Source organism: Thunnus thynnus, chromosome 17 (genome assembly GCF_963924715.1).
Source record: "Thunnus thynnus chromosome 17, fThuThy2.1, whole genome shotgun sequence".
Classification (NCBI taxonomy): Eukaryota; Metazoa; Chordata; class Actinopteri; order Scombriformes; family Scombridae; genus Thunnus; species Thunnus thynnus.
The window spans coordinates 24,990,528-25,018,376 of NC_089533.1; the positions used below are offsets into that span (position 1 = coordinate 24,990,528).

Below are 27,849 nucleotides of genomic sequence, written 5' to 3' on the forward strand. Positions count from 1 at the left end.
TGTAATACTTTGTTGCAGTTTTCACTGTATCCTTCATATGCATGTAGTTACTGTAACTGTTGTTACAAAAATCTTTCAGTCTTCATCATGATATCCTGTGGAGGTCTATTCTGTGACAGTTTCATTACCATTAACATTAAGTGACCTTGACTGGGTTGCACCAGCTGTTCGTAAATCATAAATCTTGTGTGTAAAGTCTTTCTTAAGTTCTTCATGAGTACTGACTAGTGTCAACCTAGTGATTTACTAAATCAGGTTGCACCATGAAAACTTAAGAAATGTTTATGTAGTAAACATTAGTAATGTGTAAATCAGTTGCATTGTCACTGTAGCATCATAATCTGTGACATAACAAAAAATGACAGTTTTAGGATCCAAAACATATAAACTATAACTGCAACATATAAACATAAACTTAACTGCCAATCCTTTTTGAGTGTAATTATTATTTTTATTTATAGCTACATATGTGTTTTAGAATCAATTGTAATCTTAGTAGTATTCATGCCATTTACAGTGAGAGGGAAATATCCAATTAAGATAACCTCTTAATCTAATCTTAATCAAAATGTGTCATATATTAGCCGGTTAACATTAGCCAGTTGGTTTATTCAGCTAGCTAATGCAACAGTTCCCATTGGCAGTTTGTAGGTGTAAATATTTAGTAACAACTAGTCTCTAAATAACAACTAGTTAGTGTGGTGCAACGTATTTTAATGTAGTGATGTGTAGATCTCCATTTAGTAAACACTTACATTACAGCTAGGCTATTTCAATTTACGAACTGCTGGTGCAACTGGCCCCTGGTACAGCAAAGGTACTTCCACATTCCAAGAGGTGAAATTTAAGAGGTTATAAAAATTTTGAATAGAACAACAACTTAACAATTAAATTAAAGAACCATGGTGTAAGAACATTTACACCAGAAAAAGCCTTTTTATATGATATGGAGACTGTTGTAATTGTTTATTTAAGCAAACAAGAAACAACTTTTAGGACAGTGGTAACTCTTTCTTCACTTCCTTGCCATTATCATTTTACAGGTGACTGATTGTGCAGAAGCTTTGCAAAAGCTCGAAACTTAAAATAAGATAAAATATAGAAAATATATGGAAATAAAATATAGGCCTACCCAATAATTAAAGGTGAAATAGTCGTCGCAACCCTCCTTTGACAAGTTAATCAAACTCAGGAACACCTAGAGGACAAAACATTTAACAGCAGTATTGAAAGTCCAGTCTGAGGTCACATATCACAAACTTTTGGCAATTCTGTCAGAGCAGGTCAAATACATACAATAAAAATGTGTATATTACCAGCTAACAAAACACCTACAACCAGTCTTTGCAGTCTACCAGCATATAATATTTTAATATATCTTTTTAAATAAATCTAATATGCAAAATTATCTTTTTTATGGCTCACAATTAGAAAACTGTTTGCATTGTCTCTCACAACAATATAGAGAATAGAGAAATGTAAAAACATTCCTCCCACTTCTGAAACCATTCACTACTCCCTACACAATATCTATGTAATATCTTGTCTTTGTCTCTTAAGAAGTGTCTAGACAAGTGTGTATTTTCCTTTTTTTCTTTTTTAATTAACTTTTTATGAACTCTTTCACCAAGGCATTTTTAGGGGGTGATTTCTGAGTTAATATCTCCATATGATATTTATCAATATAATGATCAGCTACTTTGCTACTTTGATCTTCCTCCCATATAAATAGTGTCATCTAATAGGTTTCCCCCCATTGTTAGAGATGGGTTAACCCAAATTGGTATCCACGGGGACTGTGTGACAGATTCTTTATTATAGCTATGTAACTTCTTCAAAATATAGTATACAAAGCTTAAGCATGGGTGGGGAAAACCTTACTGCGATGTTTGATAAAAAGGGAATGTTTTAAGTGATTGGATGTTACAGATTGCTGTTCAATACTGACCCAAGATGGTTTAGATTGACTAGATCTGTCTTAAGAACTGCGTGAATAGAGAAAGTCGACTGAATATTTGGCTGAACCCTCCTTTGTCATTTGATGTTTGCAGAGTTGTGAGCCTAAAATGTATTTTTATCCTCTCCACATAAAATTAGTTGTTAGTTTATTAACTTGATTGTATAGATTACCAGGCATTGTAATTGGCAATGTATTTAACATGTAGAATAATGATTGGATGGCCATCATTTTTTATGGCAGATATTTTGCCCCAAAGGGAAAGGTTGAGACCTTTCCATCTTTCAAACATATTTTTCAATTTCTCAAGAATTGGAGTAGTATTTACTCCTATTATGTTATTTAAATCAGGAGAAAATATAATGCCAAGATAAGTGAGGCCATTTTGCAAAAACTTGACTATATTGAGACTGCTCAGACCTGGCTTTGTATATGGTTCACAAAGAAGAAGGGCCTCTGATTTTGAGCAATTCACTTTATAACCCGAGAAAGAAGAGAAACACTATTATACTGAAGAATCTCTTGACTGATTGTTGTGACTGGGTATGAAACAGGACAACATCATCTGCATACAAGGAAACCTTATGAACCTCATTAGCTGTAGTGACACCATGTATTTTTTTATTCAGCAAAGGGGAAAAAGGGCATCCCTGTGTGGTCCCTCTGTGGAGTTTAAAACTGAGGGTTGCCCAGCCATTTGTTTTAACTGAGGCATTAGTCCCTGAATATAGGCTTCTAATGCATCTGATAAAAAAGAGACCAAATCTGTAGGAATTCAAAATGTTGAGTAGATATCCCCACTCTGTCAAAAGCCTTCTTGGCATCTAAAGACAAAGCTATGGTCAGACTGAGGGAGGCACTTGTGCACCATTTTATACTGAGTGGGTGCCTGATATTATCAGCACCAAAGCAATTTCTTATGAACCCAACTTGGTCAGGATGCACTAGGTTAGTTATCACCTCCCCCGATCTACTTGCTAATATCTTAGCCGAGATTTTGATATCACAATTCAAAATTGATATAGGGTGCCAGCTCTCACATAAATTAAGGTCCTTATCTTTTTTAGGACAATTATTGATGCTGTATTAGAGATTCCAGAAAATGAATCTTCTTGGATAACATTATTATTATTTGATATTATTATTATTATTATTGTTATTATTATTGTTATTATTATTATTATTATTATTATTATTATTATTATTATTATTATTACCATTATTATTGTTGTTGTTATTATTATTATTATGAAAAAAGTTGGGTTGCTGTAGTCCACCTTTTTGTATGAGTTAGACATCCTTAGGTATGAAGATCTTGCCTTTTTCCCATGCCATATAAAGGTTGAGACTGTTTTATGCAAATGGTCAAACAAGGTTTTTTTGTATTGTGTCAGGCAACATCCTTAGAGTGTAATTGACGGTAGGAAGAATGTTCATATTTACTATGTTCAGTTGACCCCACAGACATATGGTAAGATTTGACCATCGATCTATATTTGACTTCATTTTATTAAATATTTGTGTGCGATTTATCTATGTTAGTGCTGTTGGTTTCCATTTAATTTTTGTATTTTGCACACATGTGATACTGCAGTGTTTGTTTAGAGGCAGTAACTCACATTTTCCCCAATTTACTTTGTATACTGAAAGTGAGCCATACTGATTGATATAACAAAGTGAGGAGTCCACATCTGTCAGGTAGAGGATGACACCATCATAATACAGTGATATTTTCTATATTTGACTTCCATTTTTCATGTCTATATTCTTTTCAGATATTATTTTCTCACCTAATGGTTCAATGATAAGATTAAATAAAAGTCCTGAAGCTGGACATCCTTGTTTTATTCCTCAATGTAAAATGAAAGGTTTTGAAATTACGTTGTTAGTTCTTAATCATCCTAATCCACTGCATAAAATTGTTACCAAACTCATTTTTCTGCAAGGTATTAAATTCGATCAAAGGCTTTTTCAGAATCTTTATCTTTTTTATGAATTAAATTAATGTGGGAATAATTGAATATAGGTGGAAAACTTCCATTGTTGAATGATGCTTGAAAAGCCTGCAAAAGTAGAAGGGATAGATCCTCACAGAACTCTTGGTAGAACTCTGCATTATAACCATCAGGCCCTGAAGATTTGTCCTTAAAAAATGAGTGAATGGCTTTATTTATTTCAAATATAGTTATTGACTGTTCCAATGCATTTTTTTCTTCCTCTGCTAAGCAGGGGAGATTAATATTCTTTAAGTATTCCTGTGTTGAATCAGGGTCATCATCACTGTCTGACTTGTAGAGATTTATGTAAAAGTCAGCAAAGGTTTTATTTATTTGGTCTGGATCAGTGGTAGTTGAGTTATCTGGTAATCTAATATAAGATATGGTATTTTTTATCATCTGTTTTTTAAGTCTTGAAGCAAGCAACTTTCCTGCCTTCCCGCTGTCTTTAGTTTATATTCAGTTTTGTTCCTTATAATGTCATCATATTTCATTTTTAGCTTACACAGTTCAGTCCATATTTCATTCTTATATTAATTTTACAGTGAACTTTGTAACAGCTTGATTTCTATTATTAATCTGTTTTCATCTTGGTGCTGCTTTTTAATGCTTTTTAATTAATTCCCTTCTAAGGCAACATTTTAAAGTTTCCCATATCAGTGGAATGTCAGGGATGTAGTTTTGGTTAGTGTCCATAAATATGAATGTATTCACTGATTTGCTTTTTAATTTCTGTATCTTCAAATAGAGAGTTATTGACCTTCCACTGTTTAGATCACAGCAGTGCTGAAGTCAAACTGAATGGGACTATGATCTGAGGTAACTATTGGATGTATTAGACATTGTGTCACATTTCTAACAATTTCTTGGGAGATCAGGAAAAGGTTGATTCCTGAGAAGGTTCAATGTCTGTTGGAGTAGAAAGTGTAGTCTCTGACATATTCAACTGTACTTTCTTTTAAGTCCAAGTTAGCAATAGCTCCCTGACAACTTTTTTGCTGGTTGCCATGCATAAACCAAGCTCCAAGTAAAGGTGCCACTTACTAGGAGAAACAGTAGGGAGTCACGAATATCCATGATGTCATGCTGCCACTGTGAACATCCAGACTCACACTATGGGAGGAGAAGCAGAGAGTAGAGGAAAGGTGTATTATAGAGCACTGTATGGTTGGGTCATCTTTCTCACACACATAAGACCAAACCAATGCCACTAGCATCGCTTACATACCATTAAGGAAAAAAGAAGCATTTCAATCTTTGTGCATAATGCACCTGTTACTAATCCTTTTCAAAATTCTTTGAGTTAACAAAGACTGAATACAGCATACGAATAATTACCTAACATGTTGTCCATTAACAGAAATTCCTCATGTTGATCATGAACTAACTGCTGTTCCCAGCCAAAAACAACAGCATACACTAAGGACAAGGAAATGTGCAAGGGTGAAGTTTCGTTTTTCAGAGAGGAAACTACTGACGCTACTGACATACAGCCACTACATACAGTATAGTCACTTTGCAGCTCCCTCGTTTGATGCACTGCTTAGACCTGTAATCTACTACTGTATCTGAACTGTGGCATCATGTTACCACATGAGCACACAGGACAGGACAAGACAGAGCTCGTACACACATAAGTGCATAATGTACAACTTACACAATAGCCATAAAACACACTTTGCTTTACAGACATTGGAAATGATAAATTGCTTTATGTTCACTATAGAGAACTTTAAATGATGGTGAGAATCTTAATGACTTCAGTACCTTCTTTTCACAATAAAACTTTAAAATGTTCAAGTTTCACTTTTTGCCAGCACATTGCACATGTGCAAAACAGGAAATTATTCTTGAAAAAAAAAACAAAACAAACATTTATATATTTTCAATGTGAGATGTTCTCAGTTAATAGAGCTACTTTCCGATGGCTGTGTAACACAGTGAGCCTGTTTTAAGTGGTGAATGATGGGTTGGTTGTAGCCTTAATGTTGCTAGGCTAGCAAATGTCTACCAGTCTGTCAGCAATAGCTGTCAGCAAATGCCAAACCTGCCCTTTTGTGAAAATATTTTGCCCTCAAAAGAAATATTTTTCCTTTATTGGTCTAAATTCAAGCTAGACATGTTTCAAAAACTGAATGTAGAATTCAAAATAAAAATATAACTAACACCCCCATGTGGAGAGCAAACAGTTACTAAGCCTGATCATACTATGGACAGCTCCTGGTGCTGAAATGAGGAGGATGCAGCCTATAGCTTGTCATGTTCAATGTTATTTTAGTTAAGCAGTAAAGCAGTGGTTCTCAATCCCTGGGCTGTGGACCAGTAGTGGGCCTCAGAACATGTGCTACTGTGAGCAGTGAGGAAATGATTCAGCTGAATAATAATATAGACGTTTACAGGCTATTATAGGCTTAAAAAATCACCCTGCATCACAGCAATATGCTGATTTTTTGAGATAGAAGATAAGTCATCAGTATATGAGGTAACCAGTCAATCACCACCACAACCTTTCAGTGTCTAGCATGAAATGTGTGAGGACACTACCTGAGAGTTGTAATTTAAGTAAGTAACCACAATGAAACGCAGATCAAAGAAAGTTACACTTTGGTTTTTGCTTAGTTTGTAGGGTGAGGAAGTCGTAGCTTTAAGTCAATTACACCCTGACAAATGTGACTTCAAACCACAACTGACTTCATTCTCATATTATAACTTTTCTCAAATAAAATGCAACTTTATTCTGATGTGATTTTTTTTTTCAAATTTTGTCTGACAGCAGTCCAAATCCCACCATGATCTGTTTTTAAATCAGGAAAACTGTTCCCACAGTTCTGTGATTTTGGATGAGACCATGAGACCATGAGACCATGTGAATTAGATTTCTATGATGAAATTAGTACAAAAATTTCAAATGAAGTGAATTCCCATGTGGCTCATAGAGATTATAAGGCTATGTGGCAGGCACAGAAAAACATGTTAAAACTATATGAACATTATAAGAAAACTAGAAAAGACAATTTCTGAAGAAAAGCTGAAGGGGTATGAATGATCTGGAAAAGTGGAAAATGGGTGGGTAAATTTAAGAAATCTTAATCAGATGTGTTGAATAGTTTCAAAAAGTATGAATGGGATTTAAAAATTGAATAAAACTACTAATGTATGAAAGATGTGGAACATTTTAAGGTTTGAATGGAGGATGACCCAGAAGACAAGAGTTGAACAACTAGTAAAAGGCCCAACTAGGATTGCAAAATGCTCCAGTACACAAATTGATCTAATATTTACAAAGAAACCAGAAAAAATAACTACAATCATCCACTTGTGAATGACAGCTGACAAAATGACTGCAGGAACTTCAAAACTAAAAGCACCAAGAAAAAAATGCCACAAATTATGACACATTAATTTAAAAAAAATTAAGGGTCAAGATATTTTGTGGTTACCTGTCTGTATACAAAAAATAAATATATATAAAAAAGTAATTTTATGCATTATGGAAAGTTGGAAATTTAAGGAATCAGCTTTATTCTCTATTGTTTTGTTGTTGTTGTTTTTTGTAAAATCCAAGTATGTATTCAGGGATTTCTCAGGCTATTCTGAAAATTAATTAATAAAGCCTGTTTTGAGGTAACGCTGCTTTGTGTGACTAGCAGCAAACCCAGCTTCAGTATTTACCTCCTCAGTTTCCCTCAGGACTGTCTTAAAGTACAAAAGCACCCTTAATTTCTTTGAATTATTACTGGAATCAGAGTTAGCAGTATGTTGTGTGTCAGCAGCTGCACTCTCATGTAACTCTGTGGCTATTGCTACTGCTATTGCTGCTGTTATTATTATTGTTATGATTGTTATTCTGTCTCCCACCCCCTCCCCCCTCCCCCCTCTTTCTTTCTCTCTCTCAACCCAACCAGTCAAAGCAGATGGCCGCACACCAGAGAGTACAATCTAGACCTCCTCTATGTGAAAAGTGCCCTGAGATGACTTTTGTTGTGATATGGCGCTATATAAATAAAAATTGATTGATTGATTGATTGATATTTGGGGAGGCAGCAGGTTACTTTTATTATATTAATTATCCAGCTGAATAATTGATAGATAAGACTGCTCCTCAATTCTCAATAATCCCTGACACTCAAAGTCACGTCCTAAAAATACACTAAACTTGGAAAGTGATCCTCCAAATCTGAAAATGAAATTAAAAAGCATTTTTTTGGTGTTATACAACATACCGTATGTATCTGCTCTGTAAATCACTTGTCCTGTGTTGTCCTTTGAGAAAAAATCAGAAAGCAAAAGCGAGAACTTTATATTATTTTGTTTTATGATGGCACCCCTTAGTTTAGCATAAATTTGATGAAATACTGTTCTGTTATCCATCTACGTAAATGGAGACCTTTAGCCTTTAGACGGTCACACTGAGCCTGATAGCATCCTGCTACACACCACAAGAGCCATAGACTCTGAATAACCCTGTCTCCTAGAAATTACATTCATATACAACTAAACTGCAACATCAAATAGCCTATGTTTGGCTAGAATCTCAATGCTGGCTGAATTACGTTTTCTCTTAACATAATGAGAATTTTTTTTTTTTTTGATTAGTGCACCATATTTGGCAAGTTGCAAAAATGTTGATACTGAATGTATGAGTGAAATGTTTAGAGACAATTTACCTAGTTGGATATTTTTCCAGCAAACTTTTGCAGCACAATATCTGCTACTAGAAACTACCACAATATTAAACTTTTTATGGTTATATTTAGGCACTGGCAGCACTTTGTTAAGGTTGGGGTAAGACCGTGGTCTTGGTTTCATACAGAGCTAGAAAATGCAATTTCTGTAGAAATTATGTGTGATTGCTGAAAGCGGATTTAGACTGCATAACTGGAAGCTGAAGAATATTGAAAAATCTACCAAGATTAAAACCAGCAATGGGTGGAATTGAACCTACACCCTCATATTTGTAAGACAGACATGCTATGCACTAAGCTAACATGTCACACAGCAATACCAGGCCAGATTCTGGTATTTAGTCTGTCAATTGCATGAAATTTATCAGTAGCAGTCTCATTAAGCAGATTGACATCGCCTGGACTCCTTCATCCCTCATCCCTCAACTCCACTGAGTTCTGCCCTAAACGGGGCTCAAACTCACAACCTTTGGATCTAAAAGGAGTTCAGAAGTGACATGAGCATAAACCACTTGACTACTCACACATGCCATGTAGGATAGGAAAAGATGTATTTAACAAGCATATCAATCCACATTTTAGGTAATAATGTTAGAGTAAGCTAGAGAGGAATTGACTTATGGTACATGATAGAGATGTAAAGCAAGTTTGTACATGAGAGCAATATTATGAGGAGCACTGCAATGAGCAGGTATCAAACACACAACCTTGTCATCTAAGGTGAAGCTGCACAGATTGATGTTTGAATGTTTTTTATGGCACAAAGTATGCAGCAGTTGAAACGCGGCAAAAAAACGTAAGGAAGACGGAAAAATAAGAATAAAGAGTTAGAAGCTTTCAGCAATCACACAAAAAGTCCATAATGACTCACCCCGTGCTCAGACAGCAAATGCAGCTGTGAGCAGTATGTCAGCAGTGAGTGCTCTGTCTGTGTGTCTGTGAGGCGTTCACGTGCAGTGTAGGTCACACGCGTGTTGGAAGCGCTCAGAGCCTACTACAAATGACTGCAGTGACACACGTAAAACGAAGGAAAACGGACTTGAAGCGTAAATGAACGCTTCAGGTCGCGGTTACGCCCGCGAGACGCGGCTGAGACGCGAGCCCGCATGGAGCCGGTGAAGACAGTTGCATAGATTAAAATGAGAGCGTAGGCTATCTGTTGCGCGTGACATGCGCTTGAAAAACGTGTCTGACATGTTTGCTGTCTGGACAGTCACTACAGTCGTGTGTATTAGTCTCTGAACGCTTCCAACACTCAACGCTTTATCCTGAACGCCTCCAGTGTAAAGACACAGACGGAGCACTCACTGCTGCTGCTGTGCTGCTCACGGCACGTTTGCTGTCTAGACTCAGGGTAAAACCTAATATGAACCCGGGTCTCTGCTGTCAGGGTGCATCTGCATCTGCATTCTGTACGCTCCTTATCCACCCCCTCCCCCCTGGGACTTAAGACATTATATAAACTATGTGCATGAGGTTTTTTTTTTAAGGTATCTCCTGGTCTGGAGAATACTTGGACAAAGTGAGAAAGCCCCAAGATTCCTGACCCATGTTATTACTTACACCGCCCCCTGCAAATATGCACACCTCAGGGACTGACTGCGCACAAATGAATATCACCGCAGCATTCAGACTTTACTCTTATCTCCTGTCGTAATAATGCATTAAGTTATAAAGTTGTTACAATGTCTCGTAGGCTCCCAGCCCAATTTAAACAGGTCAGTCGTAAAGAAGAATATATAGCTGTACAACCTACCGTGTTGTGGTGTTGGCAGTTCTGCTATAATTTTACGGCTGCATTCTCCCTCTGACTGCTTTACTTTCACTTTCTACCTTTTCATACGCATTTCTCACTCCTCCGCTCTCTCCCCCTCTTACGTGCTTCATAAGTGATCTCATCCCCGGGGTTTCCAAATGAGGGACCAATATCAGTCCCGGAGTTTCCAAATGGGGCTTGGGCCCAGTAAACACCGACACAGAAAGGGTTCAACCTAAACTCGAGGGAAGAGTTTAGCAACAGGTTTGGTGTAAAATATCAAGTGACCTAGCTGAGTCGTGGTGGTTCGACTATTTCAAATGTTTTTTACATACTACACCCAAAATATTATCTGTGAAGTATCAAATATATTTAATCATCCCGTGCTGGACTGAAATGTGTCATCATGCTGCGAAAAGTTGGTGTCTGGCACATGTTAAGAGGTCAAGGGGAAAGTGCGGGGAAATGTAAATGATTTGACTGTATCAGTTGCTGCACTTTTAATGGTGAAAACGTGCTAGATATAGTATTTAAAGTCATATAACTGTTTAAATCTACTTTCAGATTTGTTAAACTTTTATACTATTTATGGAAACAACAAAAGTAAAAAAAAACAAAAACAAAACACTCTTTCCCTTAGTTCTGATGCCATGCAAGCATCTGCTAGAACTAGAAACTTGAGGCACAACCAAACTTTTTATGAACACTGGCGGCAAATTGAATTACTTGAAGAGCTTCTGATGAATAGATCAAATCCAGTGTTTCAATGGAAGGAATGCAACTCATGGAAATCTGACCTTTTGTACAAAGAGTTAAGTTGGTCAGTTCCACAAATTTGCTTAAATAGGGCAGAATCTTATTTAATATTTCTTCTTCATTTTCTATGTCATAACTTCTTATGTTTTTAAATGTTTCTGAATCCTCAAACTTTATTTCCAGGTTTACGTGAAAATATTAGAGATTTTCAATGTGGCCTAAGACTTTTTTTTACCCCACTGTGTGTATATATATATATATATATACACATTAGATATATACACACACACACACATATATATATATATATATATATATATATATATATATATATATATATATATATATATATATATATATATATATATATATACATACACACACACACACACATATATATATATACATATGTATACACACACACATATATATACATACACATATACATATATATATACACATACACATATACACATATACATATACATATATATATATACTTTTTAAAAAAGCATGCAGCATATCAACATCTCTCAAGGCCTAATTTTAGCATAGGACGCATGAGGCATGTATGGAAGCCCATTCCTGGCAGTAAAAAAAAAAAAAAAAAAAAGTCCGGATACATCTAAAGATTGTCACAAGTCCAAATATTACATTACTGAGTCAAAATTATGAGATACGACAAAATGAATAATAAAAATATCAAAATGTTGATTTACCAAGTAGAAATTTCAAAATGATGAGATTGTAAATCAAAATTATGGCTTACCATGAGCATTTTTATTTTTACCACGACTAACTTTTCATCTATTTTTCCTGGCAGAAATGGGCTTCCTTACAGCTGGGGACAAATGTAATTACTTTTTAAAATGTTATCATTATGAAGTCTCATATAGCTCATCTTTCAAGTGTTTAATAAATAAAACTGACTCAAGTCCTCACTCGTGGGATTTTATTTTTTCTCTTATCCATGTACATACTAACAAACCCATCATAAACTGTAAAGAATTTAAGCCATTCGATTTTTGTTTTCACTTGAAAATTTCTGCAGTGAGCCATGTTTGCTAAAAGCCTGGCAATATTTGAGTTATATGGTTAATAAATTAAGTCATCGATGAAGAGCAAACTAAATACAGATGCACTGCAGGGTCAGTAAGTATTTTATTTTACATAACATGCCATCACCATTTGTAAAAAGCCTTCTTCACAAAGTCCACAATTTACATTTAAATATGTTTTAGAATGAAAACGACTGGAAAAAAACAGCAATAATTAGCATATCTTGGAGTGTAAGATCAGTAAACATGGGATATCAGATCATTTAAAACTACAATACCCACAAATCCATCAAAAACGTTCAAGCATCACTATTGATCGAGAGAAAAAAATAGTTGTACCATAGTTGTTACATTGATATAAACAATAAAACGGTACCAAAATTTAAGAGTGTTAATGTTGATGTCAATCTTTAACCCTCACACAAAGCTAACTGTTAACCTGCTGCTAAATGCTAGCTTTGCTGCTTCTCTTTTTTTGTGAGAGGCTCATTGTCCAAACTGTTGAAAGCCGCTGATACTGATTCCATCGCGTGTTGTTTGATAATATACGTGGCACAGTGGAGTAGGCACAGAATTGGTTTGACTGGGTTTATGTTTACAGGCAGGCAGAGGCATGATGTGAAGAACGATACATAATAATGAGAGTTAAATGACTATCAAATTTGATGCATTTAACTGAAGTTCTTATCCAGACTGCAACAAAGAAGCAATATTAAATGTAGCAACATTATCAGTAACTCTTACTCTTAAAAGGCACCAACGGACTCTTCATAATATTCTCTAAATTAATTTACAATAATATTCCTACCATTCTTGAATGAGAAACTTTTTTTTGTTTACAAGTTACCATGTGTTTGATCCTAACATATTAAATTTGATTTCTTTTGATCACAATAAAATAGTTTGTCTTAGTTCATGATCTCGTGACTGTCAACACTAGTTTTCTTAGTTGTTTTGTCAACTCAGCGAACGTTTCAACATTAATTATTAATTTTGTGATCAGGAAAACATAACTCTGATATGTTAAAATCACAAAGTAGTTATACTGTGATAAAAGGAAAATAAAATAATAGTACCAAGCAGGTTCTTTCAGGCCTTCTACATGCACGTTATACAGAAACTGTTAAAAAACAGTCGTCAGTGGAGAGAGGTAGAGAAGCTGTTATAGTACATTCCGCAGCTGCTGAAATTGTCTTTACAGAACTTTTACAAAACTGAGATTAATGCTTCGTGGCTGTGTAACAGAATGACTAAAATCAAATGATTGGTCTGGCAGTCAACTGTTTGGGTAATGAGCCATTAAATGTTGAATGTTGTTCTTAAAATACTAAGCCAAAAATTTCTCTCTAAAAAAACAAATCATTAAGTCAGAGTACAGTTAGAATACATGAGCAGAGATGTAGTGGAAAGTTAACGCTACCTTAACAAAACATTAAAGTTGGCATTCTCACTTAGTGTTTTACCACTACATCACTGCACATGAGAACATTATCCTGACAATGCTAACAATAGCTAACTGGCCAACTGTAGTACATTCTTATACACACACACAAACACACACAAACGAAGAAGACAATTTAAAAATAAATGTTACAAGGTTTCCCTTAGGAATTGCATTGATTTAAAAATTGCATTGAAACTGTTTTACTGACTGAATACTTGAATTCAGGCACATGTGTGTTTTTTAAATGCCATAATTTAAATACCAGGGATGTGAGAGTATCAGAAAGAAAGGGAGGAAACAATTAATTGACCTCCTCCCTGGCAAAAAGTATCATTGGTCCAAGTATAAATTGAAATCATGATCATTAAAATAGAGTACTTAAAACTTACTGTCTGTCTTTGCCCTGATCATCCTCAACACAATTGAGTTGAGTTGTGCATAGCTTGACATTTTGGGAAAAAGCATTTGCTTTCATGCTGAGAGTTTGATGAGAAGATGGATAACACTCATGTCTGTACGGTAAATGTGAAGCCAGCAGCTGGTTAGCTTATTTCCCAAAATGTCCAACTATTCCTTCAGTCAAAGAGTTTTCAGGAGCCTCTTATCCCTTTCATGTTCCCCTTTCTCTAACCCACAACTAAAAAAACTGAATTTACTTCATCCTCCTTTTTCAGTGGCGTACACAGATTCAATATGGGCAAGGGGGAAAGTGAAAAAGGGTCATCTCTAGCGCATGAAGGGTTAGGGTCATGTTTACAATAAATGTTCTAAGAAATGCCAACACAGAGTGGCAACTGAGCCACTGAACAGAGGGACATTTTGGCAAGCCAAAGGAGCACTTGGGGACACAAACTAAGAACAAAGAAACACACATCATCACCAGCGGGCACTTGTGACCCGTGCCCAAGGGTGTGACATTTGGAAAAGAAAGAAGCATGGATGTATCCTATTTGAAAAAAGATTTTCAGAAAAATACAAATAAATGACTGTTCCAGTGACAGTGAAATTAATGACAAGGCAAGGCAACTGTATACCACACAGCAAAAGTCTACTTCCTGACTGTCCTCAACACTTGAGGTGTTTCATTCAACAGCAGTAAAAACAACTACATCTGATAAGCTGAACCAAGCATATCTTTACAACTATTATTATTATATCTACACCTTATCAAATTTTAGCTGAGCTTAGCTAACAAGGAAAAGTATAAAAACAAACAAACAAAAAACATTAATGAAAAAGTCATTTGCACTTCTTTTCCTTTTCTTCCTTCCTTGCGTACTTCCTATACATGGCTATAAGTAAAACTCCAGTGTTACATTGAGTTATCCCATGATCTCAGTCCAAATACATCCTGAAAAAATATGTTGTCACTTTTATGAGTGACTTTTATGGGTTGTTTAATATTGAAAACAATTAGTGCTATCAGAGAGTGTACCTCAATTCATGTGAAAATGACTGAATTCAAACAATTTCAAAACATTACCTAAATGACAAAGTCACATTTAAATGTATAAGACATTAAATGAGATGAATGTGGTTTCCTTGGGGCTTGTGTTAGAACATGATGCTGCGTCACAATGCTCTAGAAGTTGGCAGCCTTCCAGCTGGCATTCAGAGACACTGAATCATATCTGATAACCCTATAACTGAAACCGAAGTTCAAAGTCATCACGAACCACTTTCAATTTCAAGCTTCATTCACATGCTCATTGAATCAGATAATAACAGATTTCTCAATTTAACAGCTTAAAATACAAACCTCAAATGTCCTGCACACCATGAAACAATCACATATATCATCATCAAAGCAACGTGAACAGGTTTAAGACTGGCTATAAGCACATCAACCTTTTACCCTGCAGAGATTTTAACCACCACTATCTCTATGGAGCAATGTTCCTGCAAATACTTATTCCAGTTGGTAGAAATGTAGTAGCAATGTGCCAGCAAAGCCAGTGAAGAAGACTGCAAGCTAGCAAACATGGAAAATGTTATGAGGAAGGAAATGCATTCAACATGAATTCACACAATGCATTTTGGTGAGAAACATTTAAAAAGGACAAGTGTGTAAGATTTAGTGGCATCTAGCAGTGAGGTTGCAGATTGCAACAAACTGAATACCCCCCTCCCCTTTCCCCTTCCAAGTGTGTAGGAGAACCTATGGTGGCTGCAAAACTTGTGAAAAACTTGAAAGGCCCTCTCTAGAGCCAGTGTTTGGTTTGTCCGTTCTGAGCCACTGTAGAAACATGGCAGTGCGACATGGCGTGCTCCATGGATGAGGACCTGCTCCCTATATGGATGTAAAGGGCTCATTCTAAGGTAACGAAAACAACAATTCTTATTTTCAGGTGATTATACACATAATGAATATTATATTCCATTTCTGCCAAGTCCGTTCTGCTAGATGCCACTAAATCTTACACTGGTCCTTTGATGTAAACAGAATTTTATTTGTCTTTGAGATATGTTCGTTTATCTCTGTGCAACCTGTGTGCGTGCTAATGTGAGGGAAACATTCAACACATACATTACTAGGTGTTGGATTAAAGTACCAACAGTACCCTTAAGGATGTCTTTTACTGTGGCTGTGTCACTATTGGCACCATACCATAACATGTACTTGTAACAACAGCAAAAACAACCAGTAAGTCATTGAAAATTTAACTAAAAAGATGACTATTGATTCAGGCTGTGGTACATGGCTTGACCAGAGATCAGGTGAAGGGTAAAAGTAACAATGACCTGGAAAAAAAACATTTGAATTTGCCATTCCCAATTCCCACCAGTCTGTCGTAGGGCTGTCAATGTCTAGCATGTAAACTTCCAGCTCCATCTGATATATCAAACTAACTGACAATAAGGAAAATGGGGCTAATTTGGTTGGAGGTCTCTAAGCAACTCTTCCCATGTTCACTTAGATCTTTATCTTTGCTTCATTCTTATCCGCCCTTTTATACCTCCTTTCTTCCTTCAGCTTTTACAGTTTTTAGCAGTAAATTTGAAAATACATTTTTATGAATTGCACTGCACGGGCACTTGAGTATTCTTACAAACTAAAAAAAAAAAAATTCCACTTCACTTTTATTGCAATTTAGGATAAGTTAATACTTTCCTCTCACAGGAAATGTGTAATTCTTCTCTGCTTCTCACTTCTCCCCAAATGATCTCCTTTCTAAGTGCTAACCTCTGCCCCCTCTTTCTGAAAAATCATCCAAGAAAGGTTTCATATTCTCAGAGGAAGTAGTGTTCGGAAGCATTTTGCATTTTCTAATGTCTAGCTGAATTTCTTTGACATGTGTGTTCATGCTGAATAGCTGTCAAATATATTTGTTAGTGAAAGCTTTTAAACTCCATGTTTTTTTAATAGAGGAATGCCGATTAGATGACGTGGGAGAGTGCTGTGATGCAACACAGATGACCTATCAAACAACAAAGGGCTTGTTGTGTCTTCAGTTTGCCAAGGTGTTATGTTACTACTGTGCCTCATTCAATGAACTTGACAGTTTAATGGGTGATTTTAATTTTAAGAGCATTGTGGCATGTTCTCAGCCGTCCTTAGAGGAGTTTCTTGGATTGAGGCTTTGCTGTGCCTTTGGACGACGAGGAAAATTTGGGGTCAGCAGAGAGGAGATTCATGACGTCTTGCAGAGCTTTACTTATCTGAGCTCCAAATCTGTGGGAGTCCTAAAATGAAAATCAGAGACAAGAATTAAGAAGAGTATGGAAAAAGGGAAAGAGAAAGATGGTTATAGGCAGAAAATAAAAACCACAGAGAGACAGAAGTGGTTGCAATTACATGAGTCAGCTACTTTCTTAAAGGCAGGATTCCTGAATAAAAATGAGAACTGAGAACAGACTATGAAGCAATCGCTTAGTTTCTGTTATGTTCTATAATGTCCCCTGTGGTCGGAATGAAAAGTGATGCAACTCGAAGATGACCACCTACTCTATTGCAGTTTTAATTCAATGGACCTTACTACCCCAGCCTGAGTGAACATAATAAAGTTGAAACTGTCCTTTCAGTGTTTTTCAATTTCAGTGATATTGGATATTAGTTGAACATCTTGGTCACAAATGTGCAGTTAATATGATGAGTGTGAAAATGGTAGGCTTTACTTACAGTCTCACTGCAGGAGTATTTGGATGACACATGGAAGTTGATCATATCCTCTCCCACAATGATGTATGAAACCCCATAACCATCATCAGCAACCTGATATGGAACCATAGAGACCACATGAGACACGAGTTAATACACTGCTCTGAGCTTGTGACTATGTGGGAAACTATGTGTGTGTCACTCACAGGTCCGAACCCTCCTCCCAGCGATATGTACTCCGGGTTGTTCTTCAGATCAAACAGTTCCATCTGCTGAACTGGGGTCTGACTGGTGGAGAGACGCCAAGGCTCCGACAAAACCTGGAATGTTTGACAGAGGCAGATGAAGAGAAAGGGATGAAGTAGGAACAGGTAACGGCAAATCTGCTCTGCAAGCAGCATTTACAAATCGTCTTATCCCACACACACATCTCTCTTTTAGCTTTAATTGCAGGTGGATTTTGACTTTTCATCTCCAGTGATGATTTACAGTATCTTCTTCCATGGACTGTTGAAATTATACTTCAAGGTTCACTGAACTATAATTGAGCTGCAGTTTACTCTGTTTTACACTGACTTAACAACACTCAGCAACTCTCAGAATTTGGATAAACATATAAAGCGGCATTGTCACTGTGTTTGCCAAAGGTCTTTTCCCTTTCAGTGTGTGAACAGAAATCAGTCTAAAACCTGTCTGTGTGCATATTTTAGTCTTGTCTCATGTGAAGTGTGTCATTACTGTTAGTCTGCATTCCAGTGTTACTTTATTTCTGTGGTGATGCAATCTTTAGTCATCCTCCCTCTCTTCGTTCTTCAAAGGACATCTACGTGAAAGGTACAAGAGTCATGTAGCTCCGTCAGGGAATAAGGCAGTGCGTGGGTATGTGTGTAAATGTGCGCGTGTAGTTGCGCGAGCGCAGAGGGTGAGTGGCAGAAACATGACGTGAACGCGAGCGGAGCAGAGGAAAAGTTTAGCAGTAAATTGTCAATCTGGCAGTAAATGTACAGTACAGGCTGTTTGTCAGTTAATAAATGCTGCAGCTCCTCAAGGCAAAGAAAATACACACCTATCGAAGGGGGTTAGCCCCGAAGTTAGCAACAACACGTTAGCTTAACCTGACCAGGCTCACTTCAGGTGGACTGACTTTTAAGGTGGACCAGCTATTCTCATTTTAGTGTCAATCTCAGCCACTGTTTAACAGAGAACGGAGAAATGTCTAGCCGATGAGTCTCTGTCTTGAGTTTTTCATATGTCCCCCACATATGACAACACCCCCCATCTATATTCCATCTCACCAAGCTCTTTTGTACTTCATGCTGCTGCACATACATGAGCCAAAATAGCAGGTGCACTTTGAGAGCCCAACATAGCCCATACACCCAAGGAGATTAAATATGGGGCCACAAAATAGCAATGAAACACTGACAATGAACAAAACCAAACACTTACCTCTTTGAGGAAGGGTGACTCCACCCCCAGGTATTTGGAGACCACATACAGGCAGAAGAGGTGTCTGTCAATTCCATCTCCAGTCATAGCCAGTCGATAAAGGTTCTGGTGCCTCTCTGAGGCCAGTCGGAAGAGACGCCTGCATTGGTCCTCTGTCTGTCCAAACAAATCACACTTTCACTGACATACACTAAAAAAAAACAAACAAAAAAAAAACTACTGTAGTCCTTCTCTGAACTAAAAAAAAAAAAAAAATCACCAGAAATACAGCACAAAAATGGGAATTTTGGACTTCAGTTTGTACTGACGTTGAGGTCATCAGATACTAACAGTTTGAAATTTTGCTTAAGCTTTGACTTTTATCAGTACCTCTCCACCCTCTAAAGCTTTAACGAAGGCACAGCTATCGTTGGAGCAGGATCGCACAGTTTCTGTACGGCCCTCTCTGAAAAGACGGGTCATTGATGCCTCATAAGTCAGACAGAAACCACCACGATCCTGTAAGAAGAGAGGGAGGAGGTGGAGAGAAGAGATTCAGGGGAAGATGGGGGAAGATGAAAGAGATGCAAATGTGGTTATTGTTTAAAACACATTTGAAGATTGAAAACAACAATACTGTCTCATCTAAGCTAACATTTATGGTTATCTATGGTAATATAACTAAGATTATTATTTTATTATTATTATCAAGCTATGAATTCATCAAATATGTTACAGTTGAGTCAGTAAAGTCAGACAAGAAGGGAGGAAATAGACAAAACAATTTTCAGGGATGGAAAACAAGCTCATCAGAAGTCTGGAGGAGGAGTAATGACCTCAGAATGACATGTGAATCTCAAATAACAGTCCAAGAGAGAGACACTACATCTATAAACAGGAAATACGAACACAGAGATCTGCACAGGAAAGGAGTTAAGGAAACTTGAGATACGAAGCATCAAGGCAGTGTGATTCCAGATTTAAACTCAATCAAAGGCGTAGGTTTTTAACTTTTTGTTGAATGATGGCCAAAGTAATTGTGTGTCTGTACTTCCTCTCACTCTTTTCACTTGTGTAGGCATGGGCACCCACACATAAAGAGCCTGACTGCCAGATGTTTACCAAATATGTATTTGTTGATTTGCCTGAAACCGGACTTGTATCATGTTGTGTTCTCTGATTTTTACGTTTTATTTTATTGATAGACTACTTAACTATGAATCTGAGACCAAAATGAAAATTTAAAAATAACATATCACAGACTGTCAGAATAAATGAAAAGGACCTGTAGGTGATATGTTGCTCTGTAACTCGCTGCTGGAAGGTTTTCAAACCTCACCTGAGATTCTGTCCTTACATCAGTTTGTGGATTGTGTGGCAACAACACAAGAGTTTCATGACAGAGCCACAGTGATGATCAAACTTCTTTAAATCATCTTGAAAACTTCTATTTGTATTATTTTTCATTCAACTCCTGAACTTATGGCTAGATCTTTCACTGTGACATCAGAGCTCACCTGAGAGGCTGCAGCTCACCTGTCTGTGTGTGACAGTCACAAACATATCAGTTGGACAAGCTACGGCTAATTTAGCTTATAAATTATGTTCATGTCTTAATGACACATATGCAATAATAACTCTGCTCTTGATCCACTCATGGAAAAGGGGACAGATGGCATTAAATAGTAAATATTTCTCCCATTAATTTCAAGATTAATATTTGGATTGATTACAGAACATTCTTATTAAGGAAGCTCAACTGTTACTGACACTTTGGTTCTTCTTTAAAAAAGGACCTGATGTCTTCATTTGCTTTTGGGAGGAATTTTCACCAACAATAATAAAATTATTTATAGTTATATACCAAAAACTACACCCATGTACCAGAAGAAAGTCAGGAAATAGGAGCAGAGAGGAAATGACCCTGTTAGGCTGTTGGGTTTGAAAAAAGGTGATTATGACCAGCTATAGAGAAAGTGCAGGTTCATGTTGTTGACTTTGCTTTTTGTCCTATGACACCTGTAATCTCATACATACAGATGATCATTAATGATTTTCTCTCGCACACTGTGCAACACCCTACGTTATTGTGGATTTTTTAGTCATCCTCACTCTCTTCGTTCTTCAAAGGACATCTACGTGTTTTCGCAAGAGTAGCTTTGCTCCGTTAAGGAATAAGGCAGTGCGCGCGTGTGTGTATGTGTGTGTAAATGTGCGTGTGTAGTTGCGCGAGCGGCAGAAACATGACGTGAACGCGTGCGGAGCAGAGGAAAAGTTCAGCAGTAAGTTGTCGATCTGGCAGTAAATGTACAGTACAGACTGTGTGTCAGTTAATAAATGCTGCAGCTCCTCAAGAAAATACTCATCTATCGAAGGGGGTTAGCCCCGAAGTAAGCAACAACACGTGACAACTTGACCAGGCTCTCTGTCCACTTAAGGTGGACTGACTTTTAAGGTGGACCAGCAATTCTCATTTTAGTGTCAATCTCAGCTGCTCTTTAACAGAGAACGGAGAAGTGTGTGGCTGATGAGTCTCTGTCATATGCCCCCCACATATGTGTTTATATGAAATGTGAATAATGGGAAAACATGGATCACAGTAAACTTTATTATTGCATAGATGACTCTTTCTTGACCCTGAAGTAAAGTTAAGTAAACATTTGCCCCATGTGTTCCAGTATTCTCCTTTATTATTACACGTAGGTGAAATTAACAATTGAGACACAACTTGTGCAAAAAAAAGCAACAATGTCTTGATGCAATCGGCATTGGCTTCAACACTCAGCCATGGTGGCTGCTTCTTGGTTTGGACATGGGATTGGACAATAAGCCAAATTTAATAACAGGTTAACAACTAACCAGAAGTTCAACCAACCAATCAGTTTGCAGTCCAGTCCCAAAGTCCAGAGTCTTCAATTTGTTACACTGTAATCGGGATGGAAATGATCTAACAGGAGAAGGCAACAACTGAGCACTTATTTATTTAAAATGTGTAGTGTAGATTTAAGGTTGTATCTTCCAGCCCTATTTGGATAGGACGAATATATATTGTAGTAAGTCACGGTAGATTCAGGTACATGTGTAAAGTAGTTACATGTATTACTGTATATCCACAACATGGTGAATCTGACCTACTTCACAAAACACACAAAAAAGGCCCACAGAGTTGTCCAATCAGAAGAGAATCTTTAGTGCTGCTATCAAAGCTCAAACCTTGATTTTTTGCTATCGAAATTACTAACTTAACCTTTTAACAAACAAAGAAAATGCTTTCACAAGCATCAGTGTTGTGAGGATGTTAAAACCAAACAGCACACATTGATATTGCCAACATAACTGTAGGGAAATACAATATATAAGCCTTTCTCCCGTTTCATATAGTGACGCATGCAAGTGTGGGAAATGATGAATGATGAGTCATCTTAATCATGACAAGGTATGCATGAGCTGTGATGCAGTCATGGCACATCACATCTGGAGGCCTGCTATTGGCCAATTCAGTGCTTCAGTACACCATTCCCAAAGATATTTGATGTAGTTTAGAGTATAATTATTCAGCATATTTTCCCCTGGGTCAGCAACATTTAGCATTTAATTTTAGACAATGTTCATGTCTCATTTCTACTCTCTCCATGATCTTTCTTGATGGAAATTCCAAAATAAAATATAAATTTCTGCCACTAGGGTACCTACAAAGGTGCTCTTTGAAATATTTTAGCTCCAAGTGTGTGTGTATATGTGTTAATTACCCTGTAGTATGCTAGCTGCAAGCCGATCTGTATGAATGCATCAGGGCTGACACGAAGCTTCTTGATCCGTCCTTTTCCAAACTCTCTGAAGGGAAACACATGACAGTCCACATCATCTGCCAACGCTTGGGCAACAGCTAGAGAACTGCATGCCTGAGCCTGAACCTGACAGACAAAGAGAGAAACAGAATTAAAAACTGGAACAAAAGTTATTTGGTCTTTCACTGACTGTTTGGCACTTAGGTAGGAAGCCAAAAGGAAAAAAAATTTTTTTCTGTCATTTAGGTTCACCCTGCTCATCAAACAAGTAAAAATCTGTTAATAAGATGTCATAAGAACATATAACTGACTCTAGTCAAGCATGATACAGCTGTCAGCACTCTTTAACTTACCCTCTGTGTTAACAACACTTTGTGACAATCAGTACAAAATGTGTTTTGTTTATTTTTGCTATACTTGGCCTTCCAAGACTAAAAACTGCTCCCAAGACCCAGCACTGTGTTGGTATGAACCCTTTTTTTTTGTCCTAGTTCAGATTATTTTTACAGTGCTGGGAATTAGTGTGACATCATCAGATTTATACTTGAAAAACCCCCTTCACTCAAAAATGTATTTTGCATATTATTACTTCCTTATTTAACCTTCACTGCGCAGAATGATGTATGTACATTGAGAATAGACTTGAAATGAAACATATTCGCATATTCATAGATTCTGAATTTTTCAATGAGGGAGAATAAGGATATGTATGGTAATTTTAAGACTGTTTAACTAGGTAACTCAACTTCTATGTGGGAAAACCATATCAGACACAAATTGTTATTCCAAGTAGAATATTTCTGAAGGGGAGCTTTAAATACAAGAGTCAATTTATGAACTTTAAAATGTCTAACTAACACATCAAGGTGAATGCAGCAAACTCAACAGTGCAGGGACTGGCAAAGACAGGACATGTTCATGTTGTCAGTGAAGTGTTTATTGAACTTTGGACCATATGCATTTGGGTGCCACCCAACAACCACAGAGAATGTTTAATGAGACAAAAAGAACAGTTCACAATAGACACAATTATCACTTACCTAGACATCATACAGCATAGTGCCCTGGGTCAAATGATATGTAAGCAAACACACTCCACACATAGCGACTGTATAAAGTGGCCTGGCTGTTGTGTTGTATGCTTCAAGCAGACATTACATGTGCCAATTAGGCACATTTTGAAACAGATGAGAAAAGTGCAAGGAAAAAGAACAAAACTGTGAGGCATGTAACCTCTATTTCATTTTTAGCCATGCTAGCAGCATGGCACTAGCGCCGGCAATGTGAATGGGGTGATCACCTGATATTCACTCTAGCGCCACTATAAAGTTAACATTTTTGTTTTTTAGCAAAATATCTCAATTGGATGGATTGCCATGAAATTTGGTACAGACATTCATGGTGCCCAAACACTGAATCTAACTGATTTTGGTAATCCTCTCAGGATGTATTGCAATAAATTGGGTAATCTCCTGACATTTCACCAACATCAGTTTCAAAATTTCAGTTTGCCCATTAGGCTACTTAGGTTTATGACCAAATACCTGCAAAACTAACGACATAATGACATGGTCAAAACCTGGAGACATCTGAGTCAGTGAGTGTAACTGAACAAACTGCTCTCTATCATGAACAATCCATCCCACCCCCTCCATGATGCACCACAGAGACAGAGGAGCTCATTTTCCAGCAAACTCATTCAGCTTAACTGTCATTAAGAACAATACAGGACATCATTCTTGCCGTTCACCATAACACTGCACAACAGCTCACCTCTGTGTGACAGGTCAACATACCGTTGCACTACATCTATAAATATTGTTTTTCAATAAAAAACTATTCAATACCTAGCAGACCTGCAAATCTGCCTTTTAATTTAGTTAGTGATTAATAATTCTCTTATTAGTTAAAACCAGGCCCTCAGTTACACTTTCACTTTAAAAATCCACTTAAAACATTTAAAAAAATGTTACTGTTAAGCAGTTGTTTTGGGCCCATGGTTATCTGGAAGCAGAAGGGAGGGGCACAGGATGAAAAGTGATTAAACAGTCATTAATCTTTAATGACTGATAAATCTATGACATGTGATACAACATTAACTAACTGGACCACGCAACACCTGACTTTTATCACATGTACATCTTCTCAGTGGGTTTAACACTATGAAGTGTAAAAAGGCAAAAAGATAAGTACATGTTTAGAAAGGTTACAGACAGCATGAACTGCAACACAATGAGAGGAAAAAGGTAAATAGACAGTGGTGAAAGGACTGACTCAAAACGAAACTAGTGTTCTTTAAAAGTCTCACTACAGCATGTGTCTATGTGTTGAAAGAAAGGTTTTAAAAGTTTCTGTGGCCTGTTTCCTTTTCCGTTTGTTTTCTCAGTGAAAGTTTCTACTAAAAAAAACAACTATCTGTCCTGGTAGTCTGTCAGCTCAGACACAGGGTACGGGGGAAGATCCCTGCTTCACCCCCAGCAGAGCCGACTCTCCTATTGCAAAAGTGTGATCATCGGGACTTTTGCCACAGGAAACTACACACCAGATCATGTCACGTCATGCGTTTGTTTACATAGTTACATCGCTGATTGCCACCCAGATTAACAGTGTCAGTTACAGATAACAATTACTCTCACTGAACTGCAGGCATCCATGATCTGTAAAACCATTCACCCTATTCAACCTGGTCAAAGTGGGTCAACCAATATGGTTTTTTCAGTGCTGAAACCAAGAGTGATTATTAGAACTCAAGGAGACCGATAACTGATGTTAAGAACCGATACACATTTGCAGTAAAAATAAAAATCTTGGTGTCAAAATTTAGAATGTATGATTTTAATGCACAATTATGCTTCATTTATTACAGCAACACTGCTTTGGAAAGCCTTTAGTTGGTTTCAACTATTATTATTATTATTTAAATACAGTGAGGGAAAGTAACACATTTAGGCACATTTTGAAACAGATGAGAAAAGTGCAAGGAAAAAGAACAAAACTGTGAGGCATGTAACCTCTATTTCATTTTTAGCCATGCTAGCAGCATGGCACTAGCGCCGGAAATGTGAATGGGGTGATCACCTGATATTCACTCTAGCGCCACTATAAAGTTAACATTTTTGTTTTTTAGCAAAATATCTCAATTGGATGGATTGCCATGAAATTTGGTACAGACATTCATGGTGCCCAAACACTGAATCTAACTGATTTTGGTAATCCCCTCAGGATGTATTGCAATAAATTGGGTAATCTCCTGACATTTCACCAACATCAGTTTCAAAATTTCAGTTTGCCCATTAGGCTACTTAGGTTTATGACCAAATACCTGCAAAACTAACGACATAATGACATGGTCAAAACTTGGAGACATCTGAGTCAGTGAGTGTAACTGAACAAACTGCTCTCTATCATGAACAATCCATCCCACCCCCCCCATGATGCACCACAGAGACAGAGGAGCTCATTTTCCAGCAAACTCATTCAGCTTAACTGTCATTAAGAACAATACAGGACATCATTCTTGCCGTTCACCATAACACTGCACAACAGCTCACCTCTGTGTGACAGGTCAACATACCGTTGCACTACATCTATAAATATTGTTTTTCAATAAAAAACTATTCAATACCTAGCAGACCTGCAAATCTGCCTTTTAATTTAGTTAGTGATTAATAATTCTCTTATTATATAATACTATAGTTAAAACCAGGCCCTCAGTTACACTTTCACTTTAAAAATCCACTTAAAACATTTAAAAAAATGTTACTGTTAAGCAGTTGTTTTGGGCCCATGGTTATCTGGAAGCAGAAGGGAGGGGCACAGTAACACATTTACTCAAGTACTCTACTTAAGTACAATTTTAAGGTACTTGTACTTTACTTGAGTATTTCCATTTGATGCTACTTTAGACTTCCACTCCACTAAATTTCAGAGGGAAATATTGTACTTTATTTTACTACCACACTATGTATTTGACAGCTTTAGTCTTAGTTACTTTTCAGATTAAAATTTTACACAAAATAAAATAAAGATGAGTTTATAAATTACAACACATTGTTAGAGATTAAACTAGTGGTTCCCAAACTGTTTGGCTTGTGGCCCCTTATAAAAAAAAAAAGAAAAAGTGTGCATTTGTTTTCCTTTGTCATGTTTCAGATGTCTTTGAGTTGTTTGCAGTTCCACCAACGAGACATTTCCCCTCACATGGTTTGAAATAAATAAGATAAAAGAAAAGTTCTGAAAAATGAATCCAATTTTATGCAGCAGAACTGTTTTTTCTTCGTTCCTACCCAATCTATCATCTCAACGCCCCTCAGATTTATCTCATGACACTTACAAAGCAGGTCAAACTAGCTCCACCTCGAGCACCAACAACTACGGCCTCTAGACTATAATGGAAACAAGCAGTTTCCTGTGTTTGTTACCACGACTAGAAAAAAGTTGATGAGGAAAATTCCTCCTTTCTTAGAGTCAAACAAAGGTGGGCTATGCTAGAGGAAAAGGATATGACATTTTGACTGAAACACTGAGTGCAAAAAGAAAGTAATTCATAATTCATCTGCAGTGAACCAGATGCTGGTGGGATATGGCATTTCAGTCATTGGTATAATAGTGATTTATGGCATGTAAATCATGTAAATACATCTTAAGTGGGCAGTTTATAAGAAAACATGAAATATTTTTAAGATTTAAATGCCAAGCCTGTTGGTATTTCAGTCCCTGTGTTCTACATTCTCCCTAGCGTCACACCTCCATTGTGACTGAACAGAGGAAGGCTGAATTAAGTCACAAATCCTCCAACTGTTTCTTCTTCCGACATTGGCTGTAACCTGTTTCCATAAATGTCAAAACACACATTTTCAGCAAGGAAATTTGTGAGACCTG

At 36.9% G+C, this 27,849-nt stretch overlaps 2 protein-coding genes across 5 annotated transcripts in view; both read right to left on the minus strand.

Annotated features, from left to right (window-relative positions):
* The window catches only part of LOC137200952 (uncharacterized), a 30,484-nt gene extending 19,705 nt beyond the window's left edge, over positions 1–10,779 (minus strand). The window contains exons 1-4 of one of the 4 annotated variants that reach the window (XM_067615704.1): positions 10,396–10,779; positions 8,178–8,217; positions 4,999–5,067; positions 1,133–1,198 (exon numbers count right to left, since the gene is read on the minus strand). In XM_067615704.1, the coding sequence (XP_067471805.1) occupies positions 1,133–1,198; positions 4,999–5,031 (99 nt within the window). In that variant the 5' untranslated portion in view covers positions 5,032–5,067; positions 8,178–8,217; positions 10,396–10,779. Of the gene's footprint in view, positions 1–1,132; positions 1,199–4,998; positions 5,068–8,177; positions 8,218–9,510; positions 9,648–10,395 lie in introns of those variants that run through there. The other 3 variants (XM_067615702.1, XM_067615706.1, XM_067615705.1) reach the window with 3 other exon arrangements.
* A 1,309-nt stretch (positions 10,780–12,088) lies between these two features.
* Positions 12,089–27,849, minus strand: part of cpt1a2b (carnitine palmitoyltransferase 1A2b) — a 43,322-nt gene continuing 27,561 nt past the window's right edge. Inside the window, exons 14-19 of the mRNA XM_067571410.1 lie at positions 22,930–23,094; positions 19,571–19,699; positions 19,202–19,357; positions 17,959–18,072; positions 17,774–17,866; positions 12,089–17,337 (exon numbers count right to left, since the gene is read on the minus strand). Of these exons, the coding sequence (XP_067427511.1) occupies positions 17,209–17,337; positions 17,774–17,866; positions 17,959–18,072; positions 19,202–19,357; positions 19,571–19,699; positions 22,930–23,094 (786 nt within the window). The 3' untranslated portion in view covers positions 12,089–17,208. The remainder of the gene's footprint in view (positions 17,338–17,773; positions 17,867–17,958; positions 18,073–19,201; positions 19,358–19,570; positions 19,700–22,929; positions 23,095–27,849) is intronic.